Consider the following 16,984-nt stretch of genomic DNA (forward strand, 5'->3'; position numbering starts at 1 on the left):
CCCCACAACCCTGGACATCGCCTCGAAGAAGGTATCCAGAACCCGACAAGTCTGGGGCATGCCCAGAACATGTGGACGTGGTTGACTGGGCCTCCGTGGCACCGTTCACATTTTTCCTCCACCTCTGGGAAGAACCTCATTTGTGTTCCAGTTAGGTGGGCTCTGTGCACCACTTTAAACTGCATGAGGCTTAGCCTAGCGCAGGAAGAGGTGGAGTTGGCCCTACTCAGTGCTTTGCTCCAAAGTCCCCAACCCACTTCCATCAATCTACATCAGCATATTGATACCATCTTTTAAATTGATACAATTGGAAATGTGCTAATGCATAAACATTCTCCCAGCAGTCTTTATTCTGGCAACTTGTCTGGGTTAGAATCTAAGAAAAATTTGCATCAATCAGATCGTTCATACCAAGGACTTGCATACTATGCTTGTCTCTGCTCTTCCCTGAAATATTGACCAGGCAATAAAGTAAATTCCTTCCAGCATGCAGAAGAGAGCTAGCAATATCTGACTTCAGTGTGTTAACCAATCTGTGTGCATAACTGTTGTAATAAGGAATTTCAATCAATAAAATAATACAGATCACAATCGTTTTTTATAGTGACCCTAATATTTAATTTCCTGAAATAAATTACCACAAAACCCAATGATGATTAACTTCAGTATCATCACAATAATAAAGCTTGGAGCCAATTTATTTTCACCCCTCGATGGCTGAAACTGGAGATTATACAAGTAATTGCTCATTATAGTGGCTCATTCAAAAAAACACATTCAGCTTCATAAACGCATTTATATTTAAGAACATTTGAGTCAATTGTCCTCTGATCTAATCAAAGCATCTTTCTGTAGCAATTCTGAATTTGGACTTTCTTTGCATATTTATGGCTTCATTTTGTTGGCAACAGCCAGCATAGATGCAAAAATTGAACTCTGATTTTGCAGCAGCACAGCTGGCTTGTCAAATTCCACAGCCTGAAAAAGAATAAGTGAATTTTGCAATTATCTTATCAGCCTTCTAACAAATGCAGACTAATGAAAAACAGTCGGTTGTATATTCATGCTGGCAATAATGAATAATGTTACAACGAGAGTTGTGAATTTTAGCATGGTAGTAAAGATGGGCTTTGCCTATCTAATGGGGGAGGGAAAACACGATCACCATCATATCACATTGCTATTTCTAGTCATCCAGTTAGAGGTTAAGCTGATACCCACTGATATTTTATTATCATCAGATAAGTAACTCCATCAGTATGTTCTAGTGATTCCATTTCTATTGTGCTGCGACCTAAAGTAATAATTACCAGGATTTATACGCACTGTTATGCGGAGAGAGGAGCGGGACTTCAATAAAGAGCGCGGAGAGAGGGGTGAGACTGAAGAGTGCCGTCACAGGAGGTCTGTGATTTGATTGGCCAAGCAAGGACCTGCTGGTAAGTCATTGTGACAATGGGATGAACAAGTTAAAACCTTACAAGTATCCGACTCTTGGATTTTTTTTCTAATTCAATGACAACAGTGTATAAAAATAATAATTCCAATAGTTTCTGTCTAATGATCAAGTGATTAAATATACAGCTGTTTCAATTGTCCAGAAGCAAGGTTGTCTGTTGGTAATGTCAGTAGAAACATGCTAATCGTGTACAAAAACATCTAGGGAATTTGTGCAATGTTGTACAGGGCGTTCTTTACCTTTCCATTATCCATAACTAGAATTCTGTCACATTCCAGAACTGTGTTTATTCGATGTGCAATCGTCAGCATTGTGCAGTGTTTAAACTCTTCTCTGATGGTCTGTTGAATCAATGAATCTGTTTCTGAATCAATGGATGCTGTGGCTTCATCTAAAACTATAATCTAATGGAGTAACAATACAGTAAATTAATCATAGAGAATTTCTTCAGTAGGAAAAAAGAATTTTCATTTGTATAACACTTCTTTAATTACTTGAGAATGAACAGATAATACTAAGAGAGAGAAGCGGGACTTCAATAAAGAGTGCGGAGAGAGGAGTGGGACTTCAATAAAGAACACGGAGAGAGGAGCGGGACTTCAATAAAGAGCACGGAGAGAGGAGCGGGACTTCAATAAAGAGCGCGGAGAGAGGAGCGGGACTTCAATAAAGAGCGCGGAGAGAGAGGCGAGACTGAAGAGTGACGTCACAGGAGGTCTGTGATTTGATTGGCCAAGCAAGGACCTGCTGGTAAGTAGTTGTGACTGGTAAGTAGTTTTTCTTTTCATTTGTCTTTTTTTTTTTTGGCATTGTAGTTGTAGAAGTTAACCTAATATTTAAGACATGGCAGGAGATCCCAGACACGTGTCATGCTCTTCGTGTGCGATGTGGGAGTTCAGGGACACGTTCACTGACCCTGACTCCTTCATCTGTAAGAGGTGTGTCAGCTGCAGTTCCTGTTAGATCGCTTGATGGCTCTGGAGCTGCGGATGGACTCACTTTGGAGCATCCGTGATGCTGAGGACGTCGTGGATAGCATGTTTAGCGAGTTGGTCACACCGCAGGTGAAAATTACTGAGAGAGATAGAAAATGCGTGACCAAAGGACAGAGCAAGAGTAGGAAGGCAGTGCAGCTGTCCCCTGTGGTCATCTCCCTGCAAAATAGATATACTGATTTGGATACTGTTGGGGGAGATGGTTCACCAGGGGAAGGCAGCAGTAGCCAGGTTCATGGCACCGTGGGTGGCTCTGCTGCATAGGAGGGCAGAATGAAGAATGGCAGGGCTATATTGATAGGGGACTCAATCGCAAGGGGAATAGACAGGCGGTTCTGCGGTCGCAATCAAGACTCCAGGATAGTATGTTGCCTCCCTGGTGCAAGGGTCAAGGATGTCATGGAGCGGCTGCAGGACATTGTGGGGGGGGGGGGGGGGGGGATGCAGGAAGTCAGAGGGAAGTAAAACGGGGCCAGCAACAAAAAATAGTAAGGGGGAAAGTGTAAGGCAGAGAAGCCATAGTCAAAAATCAAAAATGGCCACAGTACAGGGTACAGTGACTGAGGAGAGTGTGAAAAGGGATGTGGTCAATGAAGGATTGAGGGTGTTGTACCTAAATGCGCGCAGTATATGGAACAAGGTAAATGAGCTTGTTGCGGACAATGAAATTGGCCGGTACAATGTTGTGGGCATCACAGAGACGTGGCTGCAAGGGGATCAGGGCTAGGATCTAAATATCCAAGGATATATGTCCTATCGAAAGTCAGGCAGATGGGCAAAGGGGCCGGGGTTGCATTGTTAGTAAGGAATGAAGTTAAATCGATAGCAAGGAGTGATACAGGATCATAAGGCATAGAATCTCTGTGGTTAGAGTTGAGGAATCGCAAAGTTAAAAAGAGCAGTCGTCAGGATGTGGGCAGAAAATAAATCAGGAGATAGAAAAGGCATGTAAAAAAGGCAATATTACAATAATCATGGGAGAACTTCAATATGCAGGTGGACTGGGAAAATCAAGTTGGTAGTGGATCCCAAGAAAAGGAATTTGTGGAATGTCTAAAAGATGTTTTTTTTGGAGCAGTTTGTGACAGAGCCTACTAGGGAACAGGCAATTCTGGATTTGGTGATGTGTAATGAGGCCGACTTGATTAGGGAACTCAAGGTGAAGGAACCCTTAGGGAGCAGTGACCAAAGTATGATAGAATTTACCCTACATTTACCCTGCAGTTTGAAAGGGAGAAGCTGCAATCAGATTTAACGGTATTACAATTAAATAAGGGTAACTACAAAGACATGAGGGAGGAGCTGGCCAGAGTTGATTGGAAAAAGAGCCGAGCAGGAAAGACAGTCGGCAGGAGTTTTTGGGGGTTATTAGGGAGGCACAACAGAAATTCATCCCAAGGAGGAGGAAACATGCTAAGGGGAGGACAAGGCATCCATGGCTGACGAGTGATGTCAAGGACAGCATAAAAGCTAAAGAAAATGTATACAGAGTGGCGAGGATTAGTGGGAAGCCAGAGGATTGGGAAGCCTTTAAAATTGAGCAGAGGACAACTAAAAAAGCAGTAAGGGGGGAGAAGATGAAGTATGAGTGCATGCTAGATAGTAATATAAAGGAAGATAGGAAGAGTTTTTTCAATATATAAAAGGTAAGAGAGAGGCAAAAATAGACATTGGACCACTGGAAAATGTGGCTAGAGAAGTAATAAAAGAAAACAAGGAAATGGCAGACGAACTGAATCGTTACTTTGCATCAGTCTTCACAGTGGAAGACACCAGTGGGATGCCAGAGCCCCAGGAGAACCAGGGGGCCGAGGTGAGTGCAGTTACCATTGCTAAGGAAAAGGTTCTGGGGAAACTGAAAGGTCTGAAGGTGGATAAGTCACCTGCTCTGGATGGACTACACCCCAAGGTCCTAAAAAAGATAGCTGAGGAAATTGTGGAGGCATTGATGATGATCTTTCAGGAATCACTGGAGCCAGGAAGGGCCCCAGAGGACAGGAAAGTGGCTAATGTAACACCACTGTTTAAGAAGGGAGGGAGGCAGAAGATGGGAAATTATAGGCCGGTTAGCCTGACTTCGGTCATTGGCAAGATTTTAGAGTCTGTTATTAAAGATGAGATTGCGAAGTACTTGGAAGTGCATGGTAAAATAGGACTGAGTCAGCACGGCTTTGTCAAAGGGAGGTCATATCTGACAAATCTGTTAGAGTTCTTTGAGGAGGTAACAAGGAAGTTGGACAAAGGAGAACCAGTGGACATGATTTATTTAGATTTCCAGAAGGCCTTTGACAAGGTGCCGGATTGGGGGCTGTTAAATAAGTTAAAAGCCCATGGTGTTAAGGGTAAGATCCTGGCATGGTTAGAGGATTGGCTGACTGGCAGAAGGCAGAGAGTGGGGAAAAAGGGGTCTTTTTCAGGATGGTAGCCGGTGACTAGTGGTGTGCCTCAGGTGTCTGTTTGGGACCACAACTTTTCACAATATACATTAATGGTCTGGAAGAAGGAATTGAAGGCACTGTTGCTAAGTTTGCAGATGATACAAAGATCTGTAGAGGGACAGGTAGTATTGAGATGGCAGGGGCTGCAGAAGGATTTGGACAGGCTAGGAGAGTGGGCAACAAAGTGGCAAATGAAATACAATGTGGAAAAGTGTGAGGTTTTGCACTTTGGAAGGAGGAATTTAGGCATAGACTATTTTCTAAATGGGGAAATGCTGAGGAAATCAGAAGTACAAAGGGACTTGGGAGTCCTTGTTCACGATTCTCTTAAGGTTAATGGGTAGGTTCAGTCGGCAGTTAAAAAGGCAAATGCAATGTTAGCATTCATGTCAAGAGGGCTAAAATACAAGACCAAGGTTGTACTTCTGAGGCTGCATAAGGCTCTGGTCAGACCCCATTTGGAGTATTGTGAGCAGTTTTGGGCCCAGTATCTAAGGAAGAATGTGCTGGCCTTGGAAAAGGTCCAGAGGAGGTTCACAAGAATGATCCCTGGAATGAAGAACTTGTCGTATGAGGAACGGTTGAGGACTCTGAGTCTGTACTCTTTTGAGTTTAGAAGGAGGAGGGGGGATCTTATTGAAACTTACAGGATACTGCGAGGCCTAAATAGAGTGGATGTGGAGAGGATGTTTCTCTCCACGTCCACTCTATCTACCTGTAGGAAAAACTAGAACCAGGTGACACCATCTCAGACTAAAGGGATGATCCTTTAAACCAGAGATGAGGAGGAATATTTTCAGCCTGAGGGTGGTGAATCTGTAGAACTCTTTGCCGCAGCAGGCTGTGGAGGCCAAATCACTGAGTGTCTTTAAGACGGAGATAGATAGGTTCTTGCTTAATAAGGGGATCTTATGGTCTTATGATCCCAGTTGATGTTACTACTGTATAGGAAGACAGGAAGGTCCCAGAATGGAACCCTGTAACTTGTAGAGATTTGTTTTACAAAATGTGGATTAACAGAGTCACAGGATTGCCAATTAGCTTCTAACAACAAAAAAATTCATTAAACATGAAAGTTTGATTACAATACTCTTTCACTTCCCCGTATCTTCACAACTGTACACAGACTTTAAGGATGACAAAGGTTATAAAATGTATCTTATAAATGTATCTTAGTAAACACACAATCCCCATAAGCTAACAGGCTAACTGTGGTCAGACAACTGCCCACTCTGAAAGCAATCTGACTTCTGTGGATTTCTCCTTAAATTTGCCTCCAGTTGATCGTCACACGAAGGTTTCCAAATACCAGTCTCAAAAGACAGGCTTTAGAATCTTCTTACAAACAATGCTTTCCCTCAGCTGTTTTCAGCAAGGATCCACCTCCAGGATTTTCTTTTGTCTTGAATTGCCACATGCATTTAAGTTTCCGTCCATACTTTCAAGTACTCAGTCCCCAATAGAATACCAAAGTTTCAACGATAGGAAATAATGCACCAACTTTACAAATGCTTCAGATGTTTGTTTTTTCCCTCGTCAATTTCACCCAGGTCTGCACATTCAGCTCTGGCTTTAGCTTTACTGAAATGTACCCTGCTCAAATTCCAGTTCCATTTTTCCTTTTGACTTCAATCTCCATGGAAACCTCTCTTTTCAGTGACTAATTTCTAGAACTAACTTTGCTTTCTTACTCATTATTCCTTTAATGGCTTTCCTTCTTCTAGCAGGGCTGTGAGAGCTACCTTCTCTTTCATGGTCTGGCCCCATCCAGCTTGATTTCAGTTCAACACAATGACAAGATCTTTCTTTCCTGAAGTGGCTTTTGGTGGCTAAGCAACATTTTATTCTTTCTTATTCTTTAACTTTCACACTGTAAACTCTCTGAGCACAATTGAGATACAGTTTAAAATGAAACCATACAATACCCATACATGCAAACACCTTTGTTTAACATGAATCTAACTAGAGTTTTGCCCTTTTTTATACAAATACACTAAATTAAACACACTTAAATCTATACCTTGGGGTATATTTTCCAGGCAGGACAGAAAATTTAATGGACCAGTTAAAGATCCACCTCAGGTGGGATTCCGGTCTTGGGTTGGGGGTGGTCAGAAAGTCCTGCCCCTTATTTCTAACATCCAACAATACAACTATAGATCACTGAAAACTATCTCCACTTCCTGATATTTAAGAATGAGTTATTTTGATGTAGAAATTCTGTTGTGATATAGGCAAACAGTGCAGTAAGCTATCCAGGCTGGGCATGGTGAGGAAGAAAAATGAAAGATCACAATGTTTACAGAAAATGGAAATTAGAATGATAACTGATCACACTTATCCCCATCAATCCACTGATTTATTTTACCAGTTTTTATATCAGAAAACACTCAAGTTTGTTTAATTTAATTTTTGCAGCTTAGTTTCTCTACATAACAGTGACCTTAGTTCAGTACAAAATGTAGAAGGATCATTTCGATCCGAAACGTTGGCCGGGATTTTTTGGCTGGTGGAATGGCGGCGAGGGGTGCATTCAATGAGAAAACTCGTTGGGTTTATCCAGCATTTTCTGTTTTTATTTCAATAAGTACTTGAGGGAGCAGTTTGAAGGTTTGTAATAAGACTTTCAATATGTGGAATGTTCTTTTCAGTTTTGTTTTGCCTTTACAGGGTTAAATCCACCCACACTGCATGTGTTTGGCTTTAATTTACTCAATGTTCGAGGTCAGATAACAATTCCAGATTAATGTGACTGATCTGTTTTCAGCAACTGTCCACTTTGAGATATTTCTGATAACATCTGTTTAGTCTTTTAACGCATTTCACCCTTTCGTTAAAGCCTATCTTCAGGCTTCTTTTGCTTACCTTTGAGTTTCTCAGAAGCGCTCTTGCCATGCAAAGCAACTGACGCTCTCCGACAGAAAAGTTTTCCCCGTTTTCAATCACCTCTGATTCCAGTTTCTTTGGAAGTTTTGAAATCTTCAAAATAGAATCATTTTTCCACAATGAACCAGGGAACAGTTGTTCTGATTCTCCCACATAAAAATTGAAAACAATCTTTAACCAGAATTGTTAACCAACCATCGGGCTGCAATTTCACAGCCCTTTGGTGTTGGGCTGGGAGGCAGGAGGGCTGGCAATGTAGCAGAGGAAAGTATCAGAAAGGGGGCCCCATGTCTTCCCGCTTCCATGACATATTACCAGTGGGAGGGATTTTACAGCATGCTGCTCTCGGTATTAAACCACTTAAGTGGTCAATTAAGGATCTTCCCTCACATGACCAATCTTCCCACATCAGGAGGGGACACCATCAAGTAAACTTGGCGGCCTACCAATAGGTTCTGGAGAGCGGTAGGAGGGGGAGGTAGGGCCATCCTTCATGGGAATTCCAGTCCACGATAGGCTCCCCTTATGGCAATGGTCCCTCCCTCATGGCAACAGTGCTCCTGTGCACAACCTTGGAGGGGCCTCTTAAGTCACTGCCACCGGCAAATACTGCCCTTGGATCCTGCCACAGGAACAGGTTCGCATCCTGTGGTAGTCACCACTGTTTGTATAATACGTGTATTAGAGGTAATACGGTAAGGCTCCGTACTACAGGTACGGGGGTAGATCCCTGCCTGCTCGCTCCACCCAGTAGCCGGAGTATAAATGTGTGTGCACACCGAGCTGCTCCCATTTCTGGTGGCAGCTGCAGGAGGCAACATATCTCTGCTTAATAAAGCCTTGATTACTCTCTACTCTTGTCTCGTCATAATTGATAGTGCATCAATTTATTAAGCAGAGACATTACAGCGATGTAACTGCGCATCAAGCCTGATCGCCCGCAGCTGCACCCGCAAGCAGCCAACGCTGCTTCGGCCTTCGTCCACTGGCTCGCTTGTTTCGAGAGCTACCTCCGATCCGCGACGGACCAACCCTCGGAAAAACAGAAACGCCAGGTCCTCTACTCACTGGTGAGCTGTGATATTTTCCCCCTTATCCGGGATGCGCCTACTTACACGGAAGCAACAATACTCCTGAAAGGACATTAAATCCGCCCAATCACCAAACTGTACGCCAAGCACCTCCTGTCCACGAGACAGCAACTCCCTGGTGAGTCTTTAGACGATTTCTCGCACGCCCTGCACATCCTGGCGAGGAACTGTGATTGCCAGGCAGTTTCGGCAGTCGAACATACTGAACTTTTAATCCGGGACACTTTTGTTACGGCATGGGGTCAGCGTACGTCCGCCAGCGCCTACTAGAAGAGGGTATGCTCGACCTTGCGGCAACCAGGCACCTCTCAAGCTCACTGACTGTTGCCTCCTGTAACGTACAGTGGTACACCCCCGACCGCACGGTGCCCTCATGGACATCATGGGCCCCACCAGCGGCCGCCCCCAGCCAACCCCAAGCCTGCGCCGCGCGGCAGCCAGCCAACCCCGGGGGGCCCAAATGCTATTTCTGCGGGCAGACAAAGCACCCCCGGCAGCGCTGCCCAGCGCGGAGCACAATCTGCAAGGCCTGCGGGAAGAAGGGACTTTCCGCTGCGGTGTGCCAGGCCGGTCGGTCGCCGCTGTATCCATCCCCATTGTTCCCGCACCCGCCACGTGCGACCTGTGGGCGCCGCCATTTTCATCCCCGCAGCCCACGCGCGGTCAATGGGCACCACCATCTTCCTTCCATCAGACCACGTGCGGCCTGTGGGCGCCGCCATCTTTAATGCCACCCGCCGCGGGCGCCGCCATCTTTGGCGCCATTTTGGATGGCGCCTCACGACCTCTGCTCGTCGAACACCTCATCTGGCTGCTCATCGCCTGCAACCGCCGCCGACCAGCCCGGGGCCCACGAACACCAGCTGCAGCTCGCCTCCATCACGCTCGACCAGTCCCGGCCGCAACTGCGAAGACGACGGTGACAGTCGATGGGCACGAGACATCCTGCCTTCTGGACTCCGGGAGCACGGAAAGCTTCATCTGCCCCGCTACAGTAAGGCGCTGCTCCCTCGCGGTACACCCCGTTACCCAAAGAATCTCCCTGGCCTCCGGATCCCACTCCATGGAAATCCGGGGGTACTGCAACGCGACCGTCACCAACCAGGGCATAGAGTTCAGCAACTTCTGGCTCTACGTCCTCACCAACCTCTGCGCTGCCCTGTTACTCGGCCTGGATGTCCAGTGCAACCTCCAAAGCCTAACTCTAAAATTCGGCGGACCCCTACCACCTCTCACCGTTTGCGGCCTCATGACCCTTAAGGTCGACCCACCTTCCCTGTTTGCAAACCTCACCCCGGATTGCAAACCCGCCGCCACCAGGAGCAGACGGTACAGTTCCCAGGACAGGACCTTCATCAGGTCGGAGGTCCAGCGGCTGCTGCGGGAAGGCATCATTAAGGCCAGCAACAGCCCCTGGAGAGCCCAAGTGGTAGTAGTTAAGACTGGGGAGAAACACAGGATAGTCATTGACTACAGTCAGACCATCAATCGGTACACGCAGCTTGACGCGTACCCTCTCCCACGCATATCTGATATGGTCAATCAGATTGCACAGTACCAGGTCTTTTCTACAGTGGAACTGAAATCTGCCTACCACCAGCTCCCCATCCGCAAGGCGGACCATCAATACACTGCGTTCGAAGCAGACGGCCGCCTTTACCACTTCCTTAGGGTTCCCTTCGGCGTCACTAACAGGGTCTCGGTCTTCCAACGTGAGATGGACTGAATGGTTGACCGGTACTGGCTGCGGGCCACCTTCCCGTACCTAGATAACGTTACCATCTGCAGCCACGACCACAGGACCACGACGCTAACCTTTTCAAATTTCTCCACATCGCCAAACTCCTGAACCTCACGTACAATAAGGAGAAGTGCGTGTTCCGCACCAACCGCTTAGCCATCCTTGGCTATGTTGTGGAAAATGGAGGTCTAGGGCCGGACCCCGACCGCATGCCCCCTCATGAAACTCCCACTGCCCCAAAGCCCTGAAACGATGCCAGGGGTATTTCTCCTATTACGCCCAGTGGGTCCCTAACTATGCGGACAAGGCCTGCCCACTCATCCACTCCACAGTTTTCCCCCTGACGGCTGAGGCTCGCCAGTCCTTCAACCATATCAAGGCTGACATCGCCAAAGCCGCGATGCACGTGGTCGATGAGACCCTCCTTTTCCAGGTCGAGAGCGATGCATCGGACATCGCTCTGGCCGCCACCCTCAACCAGGCAGGCAGACCCGTGGCATTCTTTTCCCACACCCTCCATGCCTCCGAAATTCGGCTCTCCTCGATCGAAAAAGAGGCCCAAGCCATCTTAGAAGCTGTGCGGCATTAGAGGCATTACCTGGCCGGCAGGAGATTCACTCTCCTCACTGACCAACGGTCGGTTGCCTTCATGTTTAATAATACACAGCGGGGCAAGATCAAAAATGATAAAATCTTAAGGTGGAGGATCGAGCTCTCCACCTACAATTTTGTATCGCCCTGGTAAGCTCAATGAGCCCCCCGATGCCCTATCCCGAGGTACATGTGCCAGCGCACAAGTGGACCGACTCCGGGCCCTACACAATGATCTCTGTCACCCAGGGGTCACCCGGTTCTTTCACTTCATAAAGGCCCGCAACCTGCCCTGCTCCATTGCGGAGGTCAGGGCTGTCACCAGAAACTGCGAGGTCTGCGCGGAGTGGAAAGCCGCACTTCTACCGGCCAGATCGAGCGCACCTGGTGAAGGCCTCCCACCCCTTTGAACGTCTCAGCATGGACTTCAAAGGGCCCCTCCCCTCCACCGACCGAAACACGTACTTCCTTAACGTGGTCGATGAATACTCCAGGTTCCCATTCGCCATCCCACGCCCCAATATGACGTCCGCCACAGTCATTAAAGCAGTCAACAGTATCTTCACCCTGTTCGGTTTCCCCGCTTACGTCCACAGCGATCGGGGATCCTCCTTTATGAGTGATGATCTGCGTCAGTTCCTGCTCAGTAAGGGCATTGCCTCGAGCAGGATGACCAGCTACAACCCCCGGGCAAACGGGCAGGTGGAGAGGGAGAATGGGACGGTCTGGAAGGCTGTCCTGCTGCCCTGCGGTCTAAAAATCTCCCGGTCTCCTGCTGGCAGGAGGTCCTCCCCGACGCGCTCCACTCCATCCGATCGCTACTCTGCACTGTGACTAATTAAACCCGCCATGATCGTCTCCTTGCCTTCCCTAGGTAGTCCACCTCCGGGGTTTCGCTCCTATCATGGCTGGCAGCTCCAGGACCCGTCCTCCTCCGCAAACACGTGCAGCTCCACAAGGCGGACCCGTTGATCGAAACGATACAGCTGCTGCATGCAAACCCGCAGTACGCCTACGTGGCATACTCCGACGACCGCCAGGACACAGTCTCCCTCATGGACCTGGCACCAGCTGGGTCCCCACCCACGGCCCCATACCACCCGACACCCCCCCCTCCGATTGCCCCGGCACCACCCACCCTCCCCCCAGCGCACCTCACTACAGCCCCCGCCCCAGGACGATCCATCCTCCCACTGGTTCCACCCGAAGATGAAGATGAGGACAACATGCACCCGGAGTCACAGGCGACCAAGCCGGCGCCCGCATCACCACCGGGACTGAGACGCTCACGGCGGAGAATCAAGGCACCCGACCGGCTAAATTTGTAAATTTTCAAAAGAGTGTAAACTTTAAATTCTCACATACTTGCAAATAGTTTTCCACCACCCCCGCTGGACTCCTTTTTAGCAGGGGGTGAATGTGGTACTCACCACTGTTTGTATAATACGTGTATTAGAGGTAATACGGTAAGGCTCCTGTATTACAGGTACGGGGGTAGATCCCTGCCTGCTGGCTCCGCCCAGTAGCCGGAGTATAAATGTGTGTGCACACCGAGCTGCTCCCATTTCTGGTGGCAGCTACAGGAGGCAACATATCTCTGCTTAATAAAGCCTCGATTACTCTCTACTCTCGTCTCTTCGTAATTGATAGCGCATCACATCCCACCTCCAGCTGTGGCAGCAGGACTTCAAAATCTATCATGAAATTCAGTCCTTGTGGTTAGCGCTGCTGCCTACGCCGTTGGGGACCTGGGTTCGATCCCGGCGCCGGGTGACTGTCCGTGTGGAGTTTGCACATTCTCCCCGTGTCTGCCTGGGTTTCACCCGCACAACCGAAAGAAGTGCAGGGTAGGTGGATTAGCCACATTAAATTGCCCCTTAATTGGAAAAAAATAATTGGGCAACTAAATTTATTTTAAAAATGTAGTTCAGTTCTTAGTGTTACATATTTCATAATTGTTATTATTTTAGGGCTCATTCTTGCTAAAGGACAAGCCTTTGCTTTGGGTCAAAGAAAACAAATTGAAGGTGTAGCTCAGTCAGTATCCCATCACAAAGTAAATTTAATGCATAATCCTGTGCAAACTGTTCGGATTGTGACTAGATTATAAAATAACATCCAACGTATTATGAACTGAAGTCAGTAGAGGAGTGTATGTTGAATAAGACCCAAGCTTTGGGATTGAGAATTCATGCTGCTTGCTCATTGAAGTGCAACATTGAATGACTGTCTTATGATTTGGCCATTCTAAATCCTGAGAGACCCATATGAGTTCAAGCTACCTGAGCGGCCTAAAGCAAGCCTGCACCTTTTAAAGGGAAGGTGCATTTTGGCTCAAGGAGTTGATGGAATTCATCGCACAAGTAGGTTGAACATAGATTAGGATAAGTGGTCGGCACAACATCGTGGGCCGAAGGGGCTGTACTGTGCTGTACTGTTCTATGTTCTATGTAAGTGACTTTGACCTTGAAAAGACACAAAAATAGCATAACACAGTGGACATCAATCTCCTCCAATACAGTACTGGAGGCCTTGGTGCAGGAGATCAACAGAAGAGAGGTCCTCCGTCCACAAAGGTCCAGAAGTCTTTCCGGGCAAACTCTTGAGAAGGCATGATAGCAGACATCCATATAGGTCACTGACAGCAGGGTAGTCCTGAGGACTTCAATGCTGCGACAAAAGAAGTTTAATTACCTCACAAGATATCGAGGTCAGTCATTGCATATTCTGCACTCCAACAGCTGTGCCATTGCCTCACCCACTGTTCACAGCACCTCACCTTTATCTCTCACTCACCAATTTCCTTCAGTCACAACTCATAGCCAGCATTCACAGCTTCACCTCTCCACACACATTTACCATTTATCCCACTTGATTGATACCCCATCCACCACCAATGCACTGCAGCAACTCACCAAGGCTCCTTCAACACCACCTTCTAAACCTAAGACCTCTGCCACCTAGAAGGACAAGGGCTTGGGAATACCACGACCTGGAAGTTCCACTCCAAGCCACTCATCATCCTGACTTTGGAACTTCAATGTCACTGGGTCAAAATCCTGGAAACCTCTTCCTAACAGTACAGTAGGTGTACCTACACCACATGGACTACAACGGTTCAAGCCGGTGGTTCATTACCATCTTCCTAAGGGTAATTAGGGATGGGCAATAAATACTGGCCGAGTCAGTGATGCCCACATTCTGTGAAAGAATTAACAAAAAAAAAGCCTTGTATCTCCTATCTCCCCACTTGCACATAGCTATTCAATCATGACAGCCAAATCAACTGAACAGGTTGAACAATACTTACTGATACATTTTCCTCTCTCTTGCAGCACAGTCAAAGGCAATAACCAGCTAGGGTAGCATAGGCCTATGTCCTCATCTCAATGGAGGAGTTGGTGCTGGCTATCACTGGGGTGGATCAAAAGGATCAAAGATGATGATATGCACTTACCTAATCCTCCCTCTTAAATCCTATTTCCCTCCCTGCACACAATCGCTTCTGATTTCCAAGCTGCAAGAGTTCTAAGTTTGCACCTCATGCTACCCCAACCTTCCCATGACAGTACTGTTTTACATTTCTCTTTTCAGTGGTATGGGCAAGTGAAGTGCAAGATAAATAGACTGAAGATAATGAAATATCGTTACTTGGCCACACACTTCAGGCTACCAGCTACAGATGCTAAAAGAGTGTGGACTTTAGAGGGGAGCTTAGAGGTGAAATGGTGAGTTGTTGAACATGAGTGACCTGCAGCCAGGGAAAAGCGTTCCCATCAGAGAATCTCACCGCCAACAAACGGCTGGAGCATTCCCGCCATTATCTGGAATTCTTGCTGGAATAATCACCTGCTGTGATTATAGAAAACTGTTTTTTGAGCCACTAAACATTACAAAAACAATCTAATGTTCCAAAGTAGTTACTAAAAGTACAATGTAAATAATTATCCAGGGTCTATAAAAGACCACAGGAGTATAATCACCTGGTTTATTAATATTTATGAGCATAGTGTGTCTTTGAATTGTTTTAAGCATACCATATCTTTCATATAGGTCCTTTCGAGAGCTTCCCAAATAGTTTCCTCTTTGTAATTCACAAAAGGGTCTAAGTTGTACCTTTGGAAAAGTACAGAATTTAATTAATTGGAGATAAATTCAAGTCAATATTTATATAAATGACTATGGAATTGAAGTAAAGTGCTCTTATTTTAAAGGAAGCAGCTGGGCAGCACGGTGGTGCAGTGGTAGCACTGCAGTCTCACGGCGCCGAGGTCCCAGGTTCGATCTCGACTCTGGGTCACTGTCCGTGTGGAGTTTGCACATTCTCACATTCTCTCCGTGTTTGCGTGGGTTTCGCCCCTACAACCCAAATATGTGCAAGGTAGGTGGATTGAACATGCTAAATTGCCCCTCAATTGGAAAAAATGGGGCGGGATACTCCGACCCCCGCCAGGTCGGAGGTCCCGCCCCCGCCGGCTGCGGAATTCTCCGGCGCCGAAGATTTGGCTGTCAGCGCCCCCCCCCCGGGCGATCTCCGGCCCGCGATGGGCCGAGTGGCTGCCCGTTTTTTTTGCCAGTCCCGCTGGCGTAAATTAGAGTAGGTCCTTACCGGCGGGACCTGGCGGCGCTGGCGGCCTCAGGAGTTCTGAGGGGGTGCGCGGGGGGTGTGTGGCCCCGGGAGGTGCCCCCACAGTGGCCTGGCCCGCAATTGGGGCCCACCGATCCGCGGGCGGGCCTGTGCCGCGGGGGCACTCTATTCTTCCACACCAGCGGCTGTAGCGGTCCGCCATGGCCAGTGCGGAGACGAAGCCCTCTGCGCATGCGTTGGGATGACGCCAGCACACACTGGCACTCCCGCGCATGCGTCAACTTGCGCCGGGTGGCGGAGGCTCTTCAGCGCCGTTTGGCGTGGCGTCAAGCCCCTTCCCCACCGGCCGGCCGGCCTAGCCCCTGAAGGTGCGGAGCATTCCGCACCTTTGGGGCGACCCGACGCCGGAGTGGTTCACGCCACTCCTTCCCGCCGGGGTTGCCCGCCCCGCCGATTACGGCAGAATCCCACCCATGAATTGGGTACTCTAAATTTATTTATTTTTTAAATTTTATAATTTAAAGGAAGCAATTTCTTGGTTATCAAGATGCTAAATGCTACAGAAATGGAAACAAAATAATGCAAGATTTAAAGTGATACAGTAAAACACTCAAGCAAAACAATTTGACAGGATATGGGCCATGTTATTGATTACTCATCCTGCCACCTCAACCAATGAGGTACATTTTCCAGCCCTGTAAGGAGACACTATCAGATTTAACACAAACACAGATTGATAATACTTTCGAAATACCTGCAAGTTTTCAAATTTATTCAATGTTCTCTGATTGTAATAAATTCCTGTTCATGGATTTGAGTGATGATGATAATATATGAATATTATAATATTTCAACTTTCATTTCAAAAGGAGAAGGAAAGAGGTGACACAGCGATCTGAACCTAATTGTTTAATCCTTCCATTAAGGTTTGTGCTGCTCACTTTTGATTCCAAAGTGTTCCTCTGGGAAATAAAATTCTGATGCCTGATAATGATACCAAAATCACAGACTTTCATGTGAATTGTCTACCAAAAAAGTAGCAAGGGCACCTGGCTTTATTAATAAATATTTTTGTTGATTGAATTATGTCTGCATGACAACTATTTTCTTGGCTAATGGTAATTTTTGACAGTCCCTGATTTTCCTACTTGCTTGTTCTTAAGTTGGACCGTGTGCACCACAATAGCAGGAATGC

General features: G+C 47.1%; 1 protein-coding gene across 6 annotated transcripts in view; it reads right to left on the reverse strand.

The window, feature by feature from the left end:
* Positions 1-594: 594 nt before the first annotated feature.
* Positions 595-16,984, reverse strand: part of abcc12 (ATP-binding cassette, sub-family C (CFTR/MRP), member 12) — a 296,461-nt gene continuing 280,071 nt past the window's right edge. For 5 of the 6 annotated variants that reach the window (XM_072518199.1, XM_072518200.1, XM_072518198.1 and 2 more), the window contains 4 exons: positions 15,239-15,317; positions 7,758-7,871; positions 1,699-1,863; positions 595-978 (listed from right to left, as the gene is read on the reverse strand). In XM_072518199.1, the coding sequence (XP_072374300.1) occupies positions 886-978; positions 1,699-1,863; positions 7,758-7,871; positions 15,239-15,317 (451 nt within the window). In that variant the 3' untranslated portion in view covers positions 595-885. Of the gene's footprint in view, positions 979-1,698; positions 1,864-7,757; positions 7,872-15,184; positions 15,318-16,984 lie in introns of those variants that run through there. The other variant, XM_072518201.1, reaches the window with a different exon arrangement.

The sequence above is a fragment of the Scyliorhinus torazame genome, chromosome 10, assembly GCF_047496885.1.
Source record: "Scyliorhinus torazame isolate Kashiwa2021f chromosome 10, sScyTor2.1, whole genome shotgun sequence".
NCBI lineage: Eukaryota > Metazoa > Chordata > Chondrichthyes > Carcharhiniformes > Scyliorhinidae > Scyliorhinus > Scyliorhinus torazame.